Below are 15,586 nucleotides of genomic sequence, written 5' to 3'. Positions count from 1 at the left end.
AACTCTGCCATAATTAATGAAAGCTTCTTTTTCTTGTTCATTCTTTATTTTAAAAGATGTCATATTTAAAATGACATCACGGCATGATGAATTGAACTGGATTTCAATGAGGCAGGGTTGAACAAAGTCCTCGGCCTCTCCCTTTCTTCTTGAGTCATGGAAATCCATTGGCAAGACAGTCAAGATGACTGGTGATGGCCCAGAATACTATTATGGTTTCTGACCAGACTTCCTTGGGGATAGCAGACATCAGTTAAATCATTAAATCAGCACATTGTGAAGAGAAATATCAACATAGGGACACTGTTATCATTAATTAATTTTCTAAGTACCACTAAGTATAGCCAGTTATGTTGTCTCCTAGCCCAGAATGGATGGATATGAAAGTCTGGACTGTGCTGGTATGTTTTGAATTCAGAAGCAATTGCTACTCAGGTCCAGGGTCTTTAAGGGAAAGAATCATGAAGGATTTATGGAAAATGAAATCAAGCTATTCTGCTCTAAAGTCTTCCTCTGAAGCTTCTTGGAGGTGTAAAAATGACCCAGAGTTCTTTTCTCCGGTCATTTCCCAATGACATTTTAATCTGGTTTGGGCCACACTTGGGGCTGCATTGTGGCCACTGCTGTTGGATACCTCTTAGACAAATCACTTAATAATATCTCTAGAGTCTCAGTTTCCTCTTCTGTGTCTCTCATGTAGTAAGCATTGAGGGATTGATCTGTAAATAGAAAAGCTTGGACTAGTTGGTTCTGAGTTCACTTCCAACTCTGGGTTGAGAGGAAAAGGATTCCCCTTCCCCTACAAGTGAGCTCAAGGGCTACATCCTATAGGAAGGTTTTTCTGAGCTTCCCAGTTGCTGGTGTCCATGGAGATTCTGAATGTACAGAAACATCAATAAAAAGACCTATTGATAACATCTCATTCTGCTGCAAGTCAATGCCACTGACCAAGAATATGCTCACTTTTCAAAGTACTTTTTTCCCCTGAGGCAATTGGGGTTAAGTGACCTGCCCAGGGTCCCACAGCCAGGAAGTATTAAATGTCTGAGGTTAGATTTGGACTCGGGTCTTCCTGACTTCAGGGCTGGTGCTCTACTCACTGCGCCTCCCAGCTGCCCCCGCAAAGTACTCTTATTGATGATCAAGATGATGATGGTGACATTCACAATGACAAAATTACCTTCAAATTCAGGTCAATGGATGACTGGGTGATTTCTGGGGAATCCAAAAGGGAATAATCTAGCAGAATATCCTCACCAAACATGGTTACAACTAAATGAGAGACAGAGAAAAGATCCTTATTATAAAAGGCACACTGGAATATAAAAGTTGTACCTATCCAGAAATTTTGCATAGCCAGGAAGGCAAACAAAGCACCACAAAACAGAAGACAGAGACAGACAGAAACAGAGACAGTACAGAGACAGAGAGAAACAGAGAGAAACAGAGAAGAGATAGAGAGAGAAACAGAGACAGAGACAGGGAAAGAAAGACAGAGACAGAGAGAGAAAGAGACAAAGAGAGAAGAAAGAGGGGGAGAAGGAGAGAACACAGAGACAAAGAGACAGAGACTGAAAAGAGGAATGTTGAGAATGAGTGGGCTGGGGAAGAGAGAGACAGGTAGAAAGATAGTCAAGAGAGGGGAGAGAGACATGCAGATAGAAATGGGGGGAAGTAAAGACAGAGACAGAGAGAGAGAGAGAAAGGAAAAAGGGAGAGATAGATGGAGAAACAGACAGAGAGAAAGAGAAAGGATGGAAAAGGGGGAGAGGGAGAGAGAAAGAAAGGAGGGGAGAGAGAGAGAGACAGAGACAGAAAGATAGATAGAGACAGAGGGAGAGAGAGAGTCAGAGAGATGGAGAAAAGATTTAAGAAGTAGAGAAGAGAGACAGATTGAAATGGAGACACAGAGGAGAATACAATCATGATATGACCAAAAGCTAAAGGAGTTCTCTTTGACCACTGACTTGCTCCTGAGTCACATCTGTTATCCCCATTGCCATTTTCAGAACTATGAGGGAACATTTCTTGGAAATTCTGGGTTAGTTCTGTTCCACTTTCTGAAACAAGGCAAGCACATCATGGTCTAAGTCTATATACTTCCTTTGGGGGTTGGAAGAGAAATCTCTCCCCTATCTATGGCATTTTCTCTGTGATATGACTAATCCCTCGCTACTTGGTTGCTATAGATGTCATTGTTAGTCAGGGCAACATAAAGTCACAACATTTTCTTTTCTTTGATTTCATGTTTGACTGGAGCCAAGGCTAGAGGCAGGCAAGTAGGTAATCATATCTTGGTGAAATTAAAGATGCTTTCTATTATTGTTTTAATAAATGCACATTTTTAATCAGGGATCTCTATTCTCCCTGGGTGATCAGTCAAATGGAAAGTGTTAAGAGTGAAGTTCCCAAGACCTCAGTGGACAGTCATGTATAAAGAGTGTATTTTTCAAAAACAGAGACTTTCAAATCAATAGATTCCATAGATGAAAGGGGGGGGGAGATAAGAGATGAAGGGCCTTGACAGATGTTACAGATAATTAATAGTGGCTAAAGTGGAACTGAGATTTAAAAGATTTTAACTTTCAGTTCTACCTTTAACCCACTTTAGTCCAACTTTGATTACTCCATCAATGTCCAGATGAACTCATTTGGGAAAGAGAGAAGGCCCTATGTCTATAGCGGGTATTAAAGACATTGTATTCATTGTAGCAATGTGGGGCTGGATCACAGAGTCACAAAATTTAAGAGTTGGAAAGAACTGCAGTTATCCAACCTATATCAGAAACAATAAGGGTAATGACTTTGGCATAGTGTACCCAAATCACCACATATTGGGAAAATATAGAGAAGGAAGAGGAAATAGAAGGAGAAGGAAAAGGAGGAAGTTTGTAAGGAAGTCTGATATCACTGACAGATACTGGCTATATGACCATAGACAGGTTACCTAATCTCCCAAAGACTACCCCTGGAAACTCTTTAAGTCTATAATAAATCATATAGGAGTTGCTTATCTAGATCATTAAAATGAATATCCATTTTCAACATTTCCTACACAATTAAATTCCTCTTAGCCCAGATCACATTTATTTACTTCTTCAAAGTTTAAGATTTTTAAATAGAAATATTAAATGGAAGAGACTCAAAAGACTCACCATCCAGAGAACTAATATTGGCATTTATACTTTCTAACTGATCCGTGATAATTGGACATAGCTAGATAAAAAACAAAGAATAAAAACATCGTTAATTATGTTATTGCAACACAAGAAGGAATTCCCATAGAGATCAGAGGAAAATTGAGATGTTCCTTGTTTTCTCTCAGGAATAAAAAAAAAAGTCACAGTATAAATTATAGGCCAAGAACCACTGATGCTTCTCCACTGATGCTGAACATGCTGTGGTATATAATTATAATGGAATACTATTAGAAAGGAGCAGAATGTGCTCAGTAAAACCTGAAAAGGCTTATGTGAACTGATGTAAAGTGATGTGAGCAGAACCAGAACATCGTACACAGTTATAGCGATATTGAGGGTTGATTAACTGTGTATGAACTTAGTTATTTTCATCAATATGATGATTTAAGACAATTCTGAAGGACTTAGGATGAACAATGCTCTCCACTTCCAGAGAAAGAACTGATAAGAGTTTGAATGCAGGTGGAAGCAGACTATTGGTCCCTTTGATTTGTGTGTGCATTTTTATTTTTGTTTTTTTGACCTATATCTTCTTCCACAACATGGCTAATATGGAAATGTTTTGCAAGATCTCACACGTACAATCTGTATCAAATTATTGATTCGGGGAATGGAAGGGAGAAGAGGGAGGGAAAGAATTTGGAACCCAAAATTTTAAAAAGTAATGTTTAAAAATGTCTTTACATGCAATTGGGAAAAATCTTATTTAAAAGTGAATCTCAGTTATAATAATAGCCCTGAGCTGATGAAATTATAGGTCTCAAGATATTAAAAAAGTCCAGACCACAGGCATCTGACCACTGTTACCCCTAGAGGCTTCAGAGACTTACCTTTTTATTCAAGGTCTTCAAAATAGGTTTCTCCATTGGCTCAGCAAAAGAGTTATATAGGACACTAAAGGAAAAGGGGGAAAAATGGTGTTTACATAGTCTAGGAAAATCCCTGATCAGTGCTTGGAAACTTATCCCCAGCCTAGCTGTTCCTTAGCCAGAGTCTTTTATTCACCTGAGCTCTCCTGTAAATGAGATGCGGGCAAGCCCAATTCGAACGTAGCAGTCTTGTAACTTCATGCTTGGGTGGCCTGTGTCACTCCGGGACAGGTTCACGAGACCCAAGAAAAATATCTCACCTAGAAACAGAGCAGCTCCTCCTTCATCTTTGCTGCTCATGAGACAAAAGCACAGACTTAGAACAAAGGCTCATGGTGGATGTTACTGAATTATGAATGACAGTCATAACCATAGAATAGCTCACAATTTTAAAGCGTTTCTGAATTTACAAAGCACTGTTCTCACAGCAGTCCTGGGAGGTTGGTAAAGAGAGTACTATTTTTCCCATTTTATAACTGAGGACTGCCTTAGGAAAAGGACTGAGGGAGTACCAGCTCTGGAATCAGAAGTCTTGGGTGCAAATCCCTCACTTGTGATGCTTATTACCTGCCAACGTGGCTGAGGTCAACTCACATAACTTTCCTGGCCCTCAGCTGGACTGTGAGGACCCTTCAAGCTCTGGTCTCTGATGCTATATTTCTGTGATAAATCACTTAATCTCTCTGGACCTCAGTTTGCTCATCTGTAAAATGAGGGAATGGGTCGTTGATGTCCCTTCTAGATCTCAAACTACAATCCTGCCATCTTTTAAGGCAGAGTGAGGATTATCTTTGTTATGAATGAACATTTATTGAGAATCATTTAAAACATGTCACCTCTTTCAAAATCAATTTCCTCATCTATAAACTGAGGGTGTTAGACTATATGACTTTCTTTCTCTAAGGTTCCCTCCCCCTAAGAATCATTCTATGATTTTAGCTATTGTGGGGCTTAGTTTTCTCTGGATCACATGACCTCCATTAAAGTTCTAAATCTATGGTCTTTTTTATTTTATTTTTTATTTTTGTTGAGGCAACTGGGGTTAAGTGACTTGCCCAGAATCACACAGCTAGGAAGTGTCTGAGGCCAAATTTGAATTCAGGGCCAGTCCTCTATTCACTGCATCATCTAGCTGCCCCCTAAATCTATGATCTAATGACAAAATAAGGACTGAAAGGTGGCCGGAGGGCTTTAAATGTCTGACTGAGTGCCTTACATTTTATCACAGCTACAGGGAAACAACTGAAAGTTTTTGAGAAAAGCACTGAAGCATTAGCAAATTCAGGACTCAGACAGTTGAAAAAAGAATCTTTTTTCTCCCATTTCTCATCAAGGTGGATCATCATTTCTGAAATATTCTGAGTGTCCTGAGTGATCCTTCAGCATAAAACCTTGCCCAGCAGGGCAGGCTGTGCTATTAGGAATATTTTTAAAGGGGAGCTCACAAGGTCCTCTTGATTTCACATATTTAGAATATATGTAAATGATTAGTTCTCCCAAGAGGGCTTAAACAATTACATTTCTCATTTGCATAGTGTTTTATAATTTAAAAAGCATTTTGCATATATTTTTTCTTTGTTTCTTTTTTCTCTTAGCAATACCAGATAAAATGAGCACTTCACACACACACACACACACACACACACACACACACACACACACACACGTATCATAGAACAGAAGGTAAGGTTTATACATGAAATTATAACTATTACATAAAAGCTTGCTTTTCCTTTTAAGTATATAATAAAGTCAACAATTAACGACAAAGCTGTCCTGTTTGTCTGAACAAACTGAGATCATAATTATAAAGCACTTGGTAGAGTGCTTGGTACATACTAGGTGCTTAATGAATTTAGGGTTTTTATTCCCTCCTTTCTCTCTGGGATTCTTCCTAATTATCTTTGTGTCTTCATTTTGTGCTCATAACCACTTTGCAAGGAAGTAGTAGCAAGGGTAATTTTTACAAATAAGAAAATGGGGTTTCCAAATACTAAATTACTGTCAGAGTCTTCATACTGTCTGAATCAACATCATGTCCATTTTTAGGTTCTAATAAAGACCAAGTTATCTATGTCTAATGTCTGTCTAATGAGATAATATTTGTAAAATGCTTAGCACAGTAAATGTTCTTTCTATATGTATATATACAACACATGCAATCACATACATATACATATATGTATGTAAATGTATATAATGGTCTCTCTATAGCATATATAGCTATATATATACTCCATGATTAATATATGTAGGTGTATACATTTATAAATTTACATATACATGTATACATGTGATAGATACAAATAGTCATACATACATATGTGTACACACACACATACACCCTGTCTCATAGGATTCTGTCTCATATTATAGGATCTGCTTTGAGGACCAACCAGATGAGGATACTGAATCACAGAGAAATTAAGTGATTTCCCCAAGGGATTCACACAACTTGTATCCCTGTTGCTTCCAGACCCATATCAAGGCACCTGTCCTGCTCATTTTAGGAAGGATGACAGCAGGGGAGCAACGGGATGGGTTTGGCCAAGGACAAAGTAGGAGGCCCAAACTGCAAACATCAAAGGCAGAATTGGAAGCCAGGTTCAGAGCTGAACTGCCTGGACAGTGCTCCCTGAGCTCGACTGGCCTCGGGCACGGGAGGGATGTGCAGGTAAATCTGGTTCTGCCCAGCCCAGAAACGGGCAGACCTGCCCAGATCAGCGGCCTTCGAGCCAGCGCCTGCTGTTGCCCCAGTGAAGAAGCTCCATTCCCAACTCGCCCGGGTGGGAAGTCACAGCTGGTCTTTCACTCCATTGGCTCAAAGGCCGACATTTCAGGATAAGCTGGTTCCCACTTCTTATGATCAAAGGATCATAGACTAGAAGAGCTCTGAGATCATTCAATCCAGGGGTTCTTGGCCCCTTTATCATAGAACCCTTTGGCAGTCAGTCTGCTGCAGCCTAACTCAGAATAATGTTTTGAATACATAAAACGAAAGGGTATTATTATGAAATGTTTTAAATAATTTAAAATTCATTAGTAATTAAATTATTAAAAGGGCATTTTATTAAATGAATAAAAAGGGTATACTGGTTACAAAGGAAACCAATTATATTGAAATACAATTAGATTCCAGGTTAAGAATTCTTGCTGCTTCAATCAATTTTACAGATGAGGAACTGAGGCCCAGACAGGATAAGTCCAATTCAATAAACAAATAAAGGCCTACGATGGATTAGGCATAGTGTGCATGGTCACACAGGTAGTAATAGAGGGAGCATTCAAACCCAGCTGTCTTCTCACTGCAAATTCTATACTTTTCCTTCCTTCCTTCCTTCCTTCCTTCCTTCCTTCCTTCCTTCCTTCCTTCCTTCCTTCCTTCCTTCCTTCCTTCTTCCTTCCCTCCCTCCCTCCCTTCTTCTCTTCCTCCCTTCCTCCTTTCCTTCCTTTCTTCCTCTCTTTCTCTTTCTTTCTTTCTTTAAAAACTTGAGCCTCAGAGATCTCAAGTCACACAGTTAATTTGTTAGCAGTGGACCCAATATTCAGAATCTATGTCCCCTGACCCCCAAATCCAGCTCCTTTCCCCAAATATTACACTGAAAAGGACCAACAGATCTTGGATGTCTAGGGTTGACCAATATTGGGAGCAGGGGTTTCTAGGGATGCATAGTTTGCCGATGATGGCTCTTTTCAATGATAATTTCTCATTAGTTGAAATGAGAATTAATTTCTTGCTAACTGAAATATCCATTTATTTAATAGTGTGCAAATTTTAGCAGTTAAGTAAGGATTGAATAGAATTTAGCTTATTGTTTTAGTAGTAACTCTGGGACTCTGATCAGTAGGTTTGGATTAAATAACCTTTCACCTGTAGGTCTAGATCCTATGAAACAAGATGGTCTTAGTCTGATGGCTTCAATCCCCTTTTGGAGTCTAAGCTCCCCATTTGCTCTGGAAGAATCTCTCATGTTTTGGCAATACTTACAAAAGTGGAGATGATATTTCCCATCTCATGCTGATGTTTGTTGAACCGTGATTGCTTAATACTTTAACTCCAACTCCAGACAGAGGGGTTAATGAAATATTTGGAAATGAGAAGGAACTGATTTTTATGCTAAGAAAAAAAGAAACAGAGGCATTAATTTGATATTTCCTTCTAGAGAATTTGAATGAGCCTCAAATGTATTGGCCCAAATTTATCACTCATTAATTTTAAATTACTAAATAATTAAATTACTAATAATACTAAATAAATTAAGTTACTAAATAAAAACAATCCACTCTTCTTTTCAAAGCTAAATATACCACTTTCAATGGTGCTTATCCCAATTTCCTCTAATTGTCAATTCCTCTCCCTCCAAGATATTATCTTGCATGGCTGTGACAAATAAGATGGCTTTTTGGATAGAGTGGTAGGTCTGTAGTCTGAGTCCAAATCTATCCTCAGACACATTCAAGCTGGGCAAGTTCCTTAATCTCTGCCTGCCTCAGTTTCCTCAATTTAACAAATCACTTAATCTCTTTTTGAATTAATCTACTGAAGGAGGAAATGGTAAACCAATCCAGCATCTTTGTCAAGAAAACTTCATGGGATTATAAAGAGTTGGACATGATTGAAAGATTGAACAACATAGGGTTGTATGTAATATTTGTAAAGCACTTAGTAGAGTGCACACATCAGGTACTTAATAAATGTTTATTCCCTTTCCCTTCTCCCTTTTTATTCCCAGGCTCATATTCTTCCCATTATAACACATTCTTTCCAGATAATTTCTAGGTTCCAAGCCACCTCTATACTCTTGTTTGAAGCTTATCTGTATGTGAGAGTCTTCTCCCTGATAAGCAAAGTGAATTAGAGGAGACAACGCTTCATTAGAACACAATTAGTCACTACACTACTTCCATGAGTTGTTTTTGTTTTTTTTTTAATGATAGGTTTGAGTCATTTTATCTAAGATATAAACTGTTAGAAGATGAGATTTCCCAGAGAGGAGCTTTCTGGACTAAAAAAGATAAAGCTAGGAGGACATGGAAGCATATTTTACGTGGATTTTGACATTTTCAAAATTAAATGCTATCCATTTAATTTTGTGGAGGCAGGCTGTACAGGAGTCCAACTCTAATACTTATTCAAGGCAAGGAGAAGAATTATCTGGCAGCAGAATTTGGGCTCTGACTGGTGTTATCAATGCTGGGTAGACTTCAGAGTGTGGTCTGGGCAAAAGATTGGCTCTACCATCCAAGTATCAGCTCAGCCAATGATGGTGGAGCTCATCATCAATAAATGGATCATCAAGAAGCAAGACCAGGTAAGAGTCATGGACTCTTTGGCCATCGCATCCATGAAGGATGGAAAATATTTAAAATACTTCTTGTGCGTTCCTCTTCCAATTTTGCATGATAGAAAAAGGGGAAAAGATACTAAGAATTATACAGTTTACAGATCAGAGGTCCATAAACTTAAAAAAAGGATAATATTGTGATTACTAAATTTCAATATAATTGATTTACTTTGTAATCTTACATATTTTATTCATCTAAAAACACCATTCTGCCAAAGGCTTACCAAAAGAGTCCATAATACAAGAATAGTTAAGAACCCTTGTACTTTATAAATTGGTGGTGCAAGTGGATCGAGCACCAGGCCTGGAGTCAGGAAGGACTGAGTTCAACTGTGGTGATCTCAGATGCTTAATAGGTGTGTGATCCTGTGCAAGTCACTGAATTCTGTTTCAGTTTCCTCATCTGTAAAATGAGCTGGAGAAGAAAATGGCAACCCACTCTAGTATCTTTCCAAGAAAACTCCCAATGGAGACCCAAAGTCAAATGACTGAACATCAAGACTATGTAAGTGAATGAACGGAAATGCCTTTATTAAGCATATATTATATACTGTGCACTATACTAAGGACACAAATACAAAAGACTAAATATTAATATTCAGACTTTGTGTATGATTTTTGTATTATTCTTGTTTAATTGTGATGGTTAAAAGACTGAGGAACTAGTCCTAGGCCCAAGCCCACTACAGCACTTGCTTTAATCTCCCTTCCAAGGTTTCACAGAGAGATAATTTCTACTATACTGGGAGCTAAGACTTTATGCTAAGCTCCCCCTGGCTTGGATAGCTCATCTTTTTGTCATGTTTAGCCAGGAATCAGGCTATCATAAACTTTCTGTGTTACTCCCTGGGTGGGCAACCTTTCTCTCTCCTAAATTTCTGCCATTGTTTTGTGTGGACTAGATCAAAGTTTTTCAAACTGTGGGTCTCGATTCCACATAACTGAATATGGGGGTCATGAAAAACTTGATGACATTAAAACATTTCTGAATGCTTTATGTCCTGCGGTATCAAATATTCTGAGATTTAATTTTTTATGTAAAAGTAAACAGCAAACCATCTTATTAATATGCAAATTTGCTTTCATCTTTACAAAATGATAAAATTTTAAGTATGCCAAAAATTGTTTTAAAATAAATTTATGACTTTATCAGTAAATTTTGATTTGTATACCTATTTTATATATTGATAGGTCTAGGGTCAAGTAAAAGTTTCTTGGGGAAAAAAGGAGTCTCAAGTAGAAAAGGTTTAAGAAGCCAAGGCATAGAGGACTTCTGAGATTATTTCTAGCTCTATATCTCTGATGATCAATTAGCATGTTTTCATGACAATGATCCTCCTTCTGTTTTCTATCATGTTAAATTAAAAATGAAATGAATCACTCCCATACTCAAAGTTATCTTTTCTATGCCTCTAAACACTAGGTCGTATTTTCCTTTCTTGTGATAGGAAATTGGCTTTTTGAAAAGTTAATTTCATATACGATCTTTTTACAAACTCATTCATTCATTTATGAATGAATTTATGAAGTGATTACTATTTGTAAGATGGAATGCTAGACCCAATAGATTTGGAATGAAAATGCTATAGGCATTCAAAGAAAGAACTGTGGAGACTCATTAAATATCAATCAAAGAATAGTATTTTCACTTTTTTTTTTGCTTTTTCTTTCTTATGATTTTTCCCTTTTGGTCTAATTTTTCTTTCACAACATGACATGGAAATATGTTTAAGACAATTGTACACGTATAACCTATATCAGATTGCTTGTTTTCTTGGGGAAGGAGAAAAATTTGGAAGTCAGAATCTTACAAAAATGAATATTGATATATTGGGTTAGTTACCCAATAAGGGATAACTTATTATCCCTTATTGGAATAAGGAGAGGGAATAAGGAGAAGGAAGGGAGAAAAAAATTGGAACACAAGATTTTGCAAGGATGAATGTTGAAAACTATCTATGCCTATATTTTGAAAATAAAAAGCTTTAAAAATGAATGTTGAAAATTATCTTTAAGTATATTTGGAAAAATAAAATAACTGTTGAAAAATAAAATGAAATAAAATCCTAAAATAAGATGTAATGCTACACTTTTGTTTAATAACTCATTCATTCATTCAGCAATTATTAAGTACTTACTATTTGCAGGATATAATGCTAGACCCTGGGGATACTAATGAAAAAAATGAAAAATTCCTGCTCTCAAGGAGCTTATATTCTAAGGGGAAAGGGAAAAATATGAATGGAGAGAATGTTCCTTTTACTTACTTTGAAAAATTATAGTCAACATAGTCAACCTTTAAAAATTCAAGCGTTTCAGAGCCTTTGAAATCAGGAATACCATTTTTCTTCACTATCAGCTCAATTGCTTCCATGCCAGCCTGTATACCTGAAGTGGGAAACAAATGAATTGATAAAGTTGAGAAGTTTCTAGCCCATGGTCCTGGCATAAGAATATTTCAGATTTCCACATGGCAGCACATCAATAAATATTCTTCAAAAGCATTCTCAAGACATGCTTGCCCCAGGGAAACCTTAGATCAGGCTTGCAAACCCTTGAGAGGAGAAGTGGAGAATTAAGTAATTAGAGGGGATGGGATTGCTGTAGAATGATTATGTGACATGCTCTCTGTGGATAAATTGTCAGAATCACAGAATTTGAGACGCAGAATTTAACATCTAGATTTACAGATGCTTCTCCCTACCTGTCCCATTTCTGACTGAATCCAGGAATTTCCCCACCAGCTACATCACAAGCATAGAACTTGATAGTTGAAGAAGATTTCAGGAGCTATTTAGTCCAATTCATTGACAAAAAGTAGTTCCCTTTATGTGTAACACATTTGATGAGAGATTATGCAGTCTCTACTTGGAGATGTTCAAGGACTATAATAAGGATCTCACTCTGGTTAGGAGGGGATCGGGGAAGGAAGGCTTTTTTATAAAACACATTAATTATCACCCGATTTCTGCATGAGGGTTAGGATTGACCCTTTAATCCCTCTGCTACTCAGCTATAAAAAAGGTGAAAGGACAAGCTTGAATCAAAATTTTCTGTGGTTATTGGCCATTGATCTAGTTTACACGTGTTAACTGACTATCTTGAAAGAAATGTACTCCACAAATCTTATAGCACTCTAGAGTGAGGAGTGGTTATTCTCACTCCTGAAAATTCAAATCTTACCATAGTCCAGGCCTTTTTGAGTAATCCTCACTTTAATCCCAGGATAAAGCTGAGTTGATTGGATGAGTGGATTCCACAAGAGTAAACAGCCCCAAACGATCAGAATTTTCTCTGACTCCATCTGCTCGTTGGAGTGACCTGTTAATCAATGTTAGTAGTTATTAAGTGATATAATCTTCAGTTTCTCACCTATAAGATGGGCATAATAATAATTGGACTGCCTACCTCCCTGGGGCCTGGTGAGGAAAACACTTTTGTGCATTTTAAAAGGCCTATAGAAGTGGAAATCATTTACAGTGTTCATTTTAGGCAGAGCAAAAAATACAAGGAACATCGGAAAGAAACAAAAATCAGACAGCTTTGAAAGTTACAGGTGGATTTAGTCAATACTTAATCATAAGATAAGATTTGTCACCAAAAAAAACTGCTTAGCACAGTGCCTGGCACTTTGTAGAGCTATATAAATGCTTATTCCTTTCCTTAAGAAGAAAAGCAAGCTGTCCAGCTTCATATAAAATGTTCATTTTCTCTTCTACCATAATCTAAGGAAAGGTTCATTTTTTTGTGTTTGTGTATTTTGAGATAAAAATAAATCTAAAGATATGAATTATTGATTTCACCAGAGTGCATGCTCCATCAGTATCTAAATTTTATTTCTTTGGTGTCTAGCACCATGTTTTCAGGAACAAAGGATCTGACAAATGTCTTGGGAATTGGAAAAAATATCTATGGGTATTTTAATTATTCTTGAGATCCTAATAGGGATGAGTTAAAAGTTAGAAGTGGAAGAAACCTTATAGATTATACAGTCAAGGGGTATCAATACCATCCCTGATATACTCTGGAGTACTGTTAAACAGAATGAAATGTTACTGGAAAACAATTAACAAAATAAACAAAAATACAGAGCACAGATAATGTTAATATATTGTTTTCTAAGTCAACATATCCAGCAGGGATCTTTATGTACGGTGGTGATTCCCCTTTTATTTGACACCCCTGATGTAGACCAATGCCTTTATTATACCAATGAAGATACTGAGTGTTAGAGATTAAATGATTTTTTGTTGAATTAATTTTATACTTAATAAGAAAAGTAAGTTCTCCATAATGGGAGATTCACAATTTTATGAGCAATCCTATTGTACAATGCATATGAAAATATTATCATACTGGAAATATAATGGAAATATCAAATACTTATTGTGTTCAGAATTTTTAAAAATTAACTGAAAATTGCAAAATACAAGTAAATTTTTACCAAGGTCACACTGGGAATACATGCTAGATTTAAAATATTGAGTTAGAAAGGGAGCTGAACATACGATTCTTTTATTTTACACATTACAAAATAGGGTGCAGGGAAGTAAGGTTTTTTATCTATGGTCACAGAATGAGTAAGTGTCAGGGTCAAGGTTTTGAAGTTCCTGACTACAAATTCAATGTTTTTTCTTCTGTAACTACCTTTCCTTTTCGCTGTCCCCTTTTAGAACATGCAAGAATCATTGGTAAATTTTATAGAAAACCTACCTTGATATCACTCTACCATTTATTTTCTTCCTTCCTTCTTCCTTCCCTTCTTTTTCCCTCCCTTCCTCTCTCCCTCTCTCCCTTCTTTCTGTCTTTCCTCCTTTCTTTCCTTCCTTCCTCCTCTTCTTCCCTCCCTCCCTCTCTCCCTTTTTCCCTCTTTCCTCTTCCCTCCCTTCTTTCCCTTCTTCCCTTTATTTCTTTCTTCCTTTCTTCAACTTGGGGTTAAGTGACTTGCTCACAGTAACATAGGTAATTAAGTTTTTTTTGGTAGTTTTCAAATTTTTTAATCTATTTTCTCACTGTAGCTTAGAATACCTTTTGAAAACTTAAAAATGAAATCTGAGTCCTTCCTGTCTCCCTTTTTTCTTCATCCCTGGAGCCTTTTTTTTTTTTTTTTTTTTTACAGTAACTTTTTATTGACAGAACCCCTGCCAGGGTAATTTTTTTTACATTATCCCTTGCACTCACTTCTGTTCCGATTTTTCCCTCCCACCCTCCACCCCCTCCCCTAGATGGCAAGCAGGTAGTTAAGTTTGTGAGGTTTTGAACTCACATCTTCCTGACTTTTGATGTTTTACCCACTGCACTACCTAGCTGCTTCATCATATCTTCATTTTATCAGCAACAAAAGTATGTGCAAAATGCTGGACCAATTAAACTAGGCGATAAGGTAGGTGAGGAAGCGTTTACTACCTATGACAGATGACACCAAAGCAGGCACACATACCAAGGCAAGGGATGCTACTACACAGCCACATAAACAAATACACATTAAATTAATAAGCAAAACACTTTGTGGGGGTGGTAAGTGAAGAGGAAGTCGTGGGAGCTGGGTATTTAGATAAAGGCAGGGAGTAGAGGAAGGTCTTTGCTTTGATTAGTCCTGGAAAAATTCATGGATATGGAAGATGAAGAAGCTGCCTTAAGGCTGAAAGAGAAAAGGTTGTTTTTTTTTTTTTTTTTTTTTTTTTTGAGGTAGAAATAGATTGCTGGAGATACATAAGCAGTCATTGTGGGGCAATAAATGGAGAAAACAGAACAATGGAAAGTCCATTGAATCTAGACTCCATGACCCAGTTTCAAATCCTGCCTATAATATTCATTGTTTGTATGGCCTTGATCAAACCATTTAACCTCTATGGGCTTCAGTTTCTTCACTTGTAATATGGGGAAGCTAGACTAGATGACCTCTGAAAGCCCTCCCAGCTTTGGATCTATGAGCCTAAGCTCCTCTGACATTTGGACCTAGCTAATTCCACTATTAGGCATACCATGGAGGTCAAAGTCCCAGTTGTTGTTCAGTCATTTTAGTCACAACTAAATCTTTGTGGTCCATTTGAGGTTTTCTGGCAAAGACATTGAAGTGATTGGCCATTTCCTTCTCCAATTCATTTTACAGATGAGGAAACAGAGTCAAATAGGGTTAAGTGCCCAGGATCACACAGCCTAGAAGGCTGGA

At 37.3% G+C, this 15,586-nt stretch overlaps 1 protein-coding gene across 4 annotated transcripts in view; it reads right to left on the bottom strand.

Annotated features, from left to right (window-relative positions):
• Window positions 1-15,586, bottom strand: part of BPIFC (BPI fold containing family C) — a 46,818-nt gene that overhangs the window by 15,638 nt on the left and 15,594 nt on the right. For all 4 annotated transcript variants that reach the window (XM_031938101.1, XM_031938099.1, XM_031938100.1 and 1 more), the window contains 7 exons: window positions 12,598-12,735; window positions 11,682-11,802; window positions 8,058-8,186; window positions 4,206-4,361; window positions 4,031-4,094; window positions 3,156-3,216; window positions 1,181-1,272 (listed from right to left, as the gene is read on the bottom strand). In XM_031938101.1, coding sequence (XP_031793961.1) covers window positions 1,181-1,272; window positions 3,156-3,216; window positions 4,031-4,094; window positions 4,206-4,361; window positions 8,058-8,186; window positions 11,682-11,802; window positions 12,598-12,718 — 744 coding nt within the window. In that variant the 5' untranslated portion in view covers window positions 12,719-12,735. The remainder of the gene's footprint in view (window positions 1-1,180; window positions 1,273-3,155; window positions 3,217-4,030; window positions 4,095-4,205; window positions 4,362-8,057; window positions 8,187-11,681; window positions 11,803-12,597; window positions 12,736-15,586) is intronic.

Source organism: Sarcophilus harrisii, chromosome 5 (genome assembly GCF_902635505.1).
Source record: "Sarcophilus harrisii chromosome 5, mSarHar1.11, whole genome shotgun sequence".
Lineage (NCBI taxonomy): Eukaryota > Metazoa > Chordata > Mammalia > Dasyuromorphia > Dasyuridae > Sarcophilus > Sarcophilus harrisii.
Note: the sequence above shows the minus strand (reverse complement) of the source record. Positions and strands in the feature narration are given on the sequence as shown.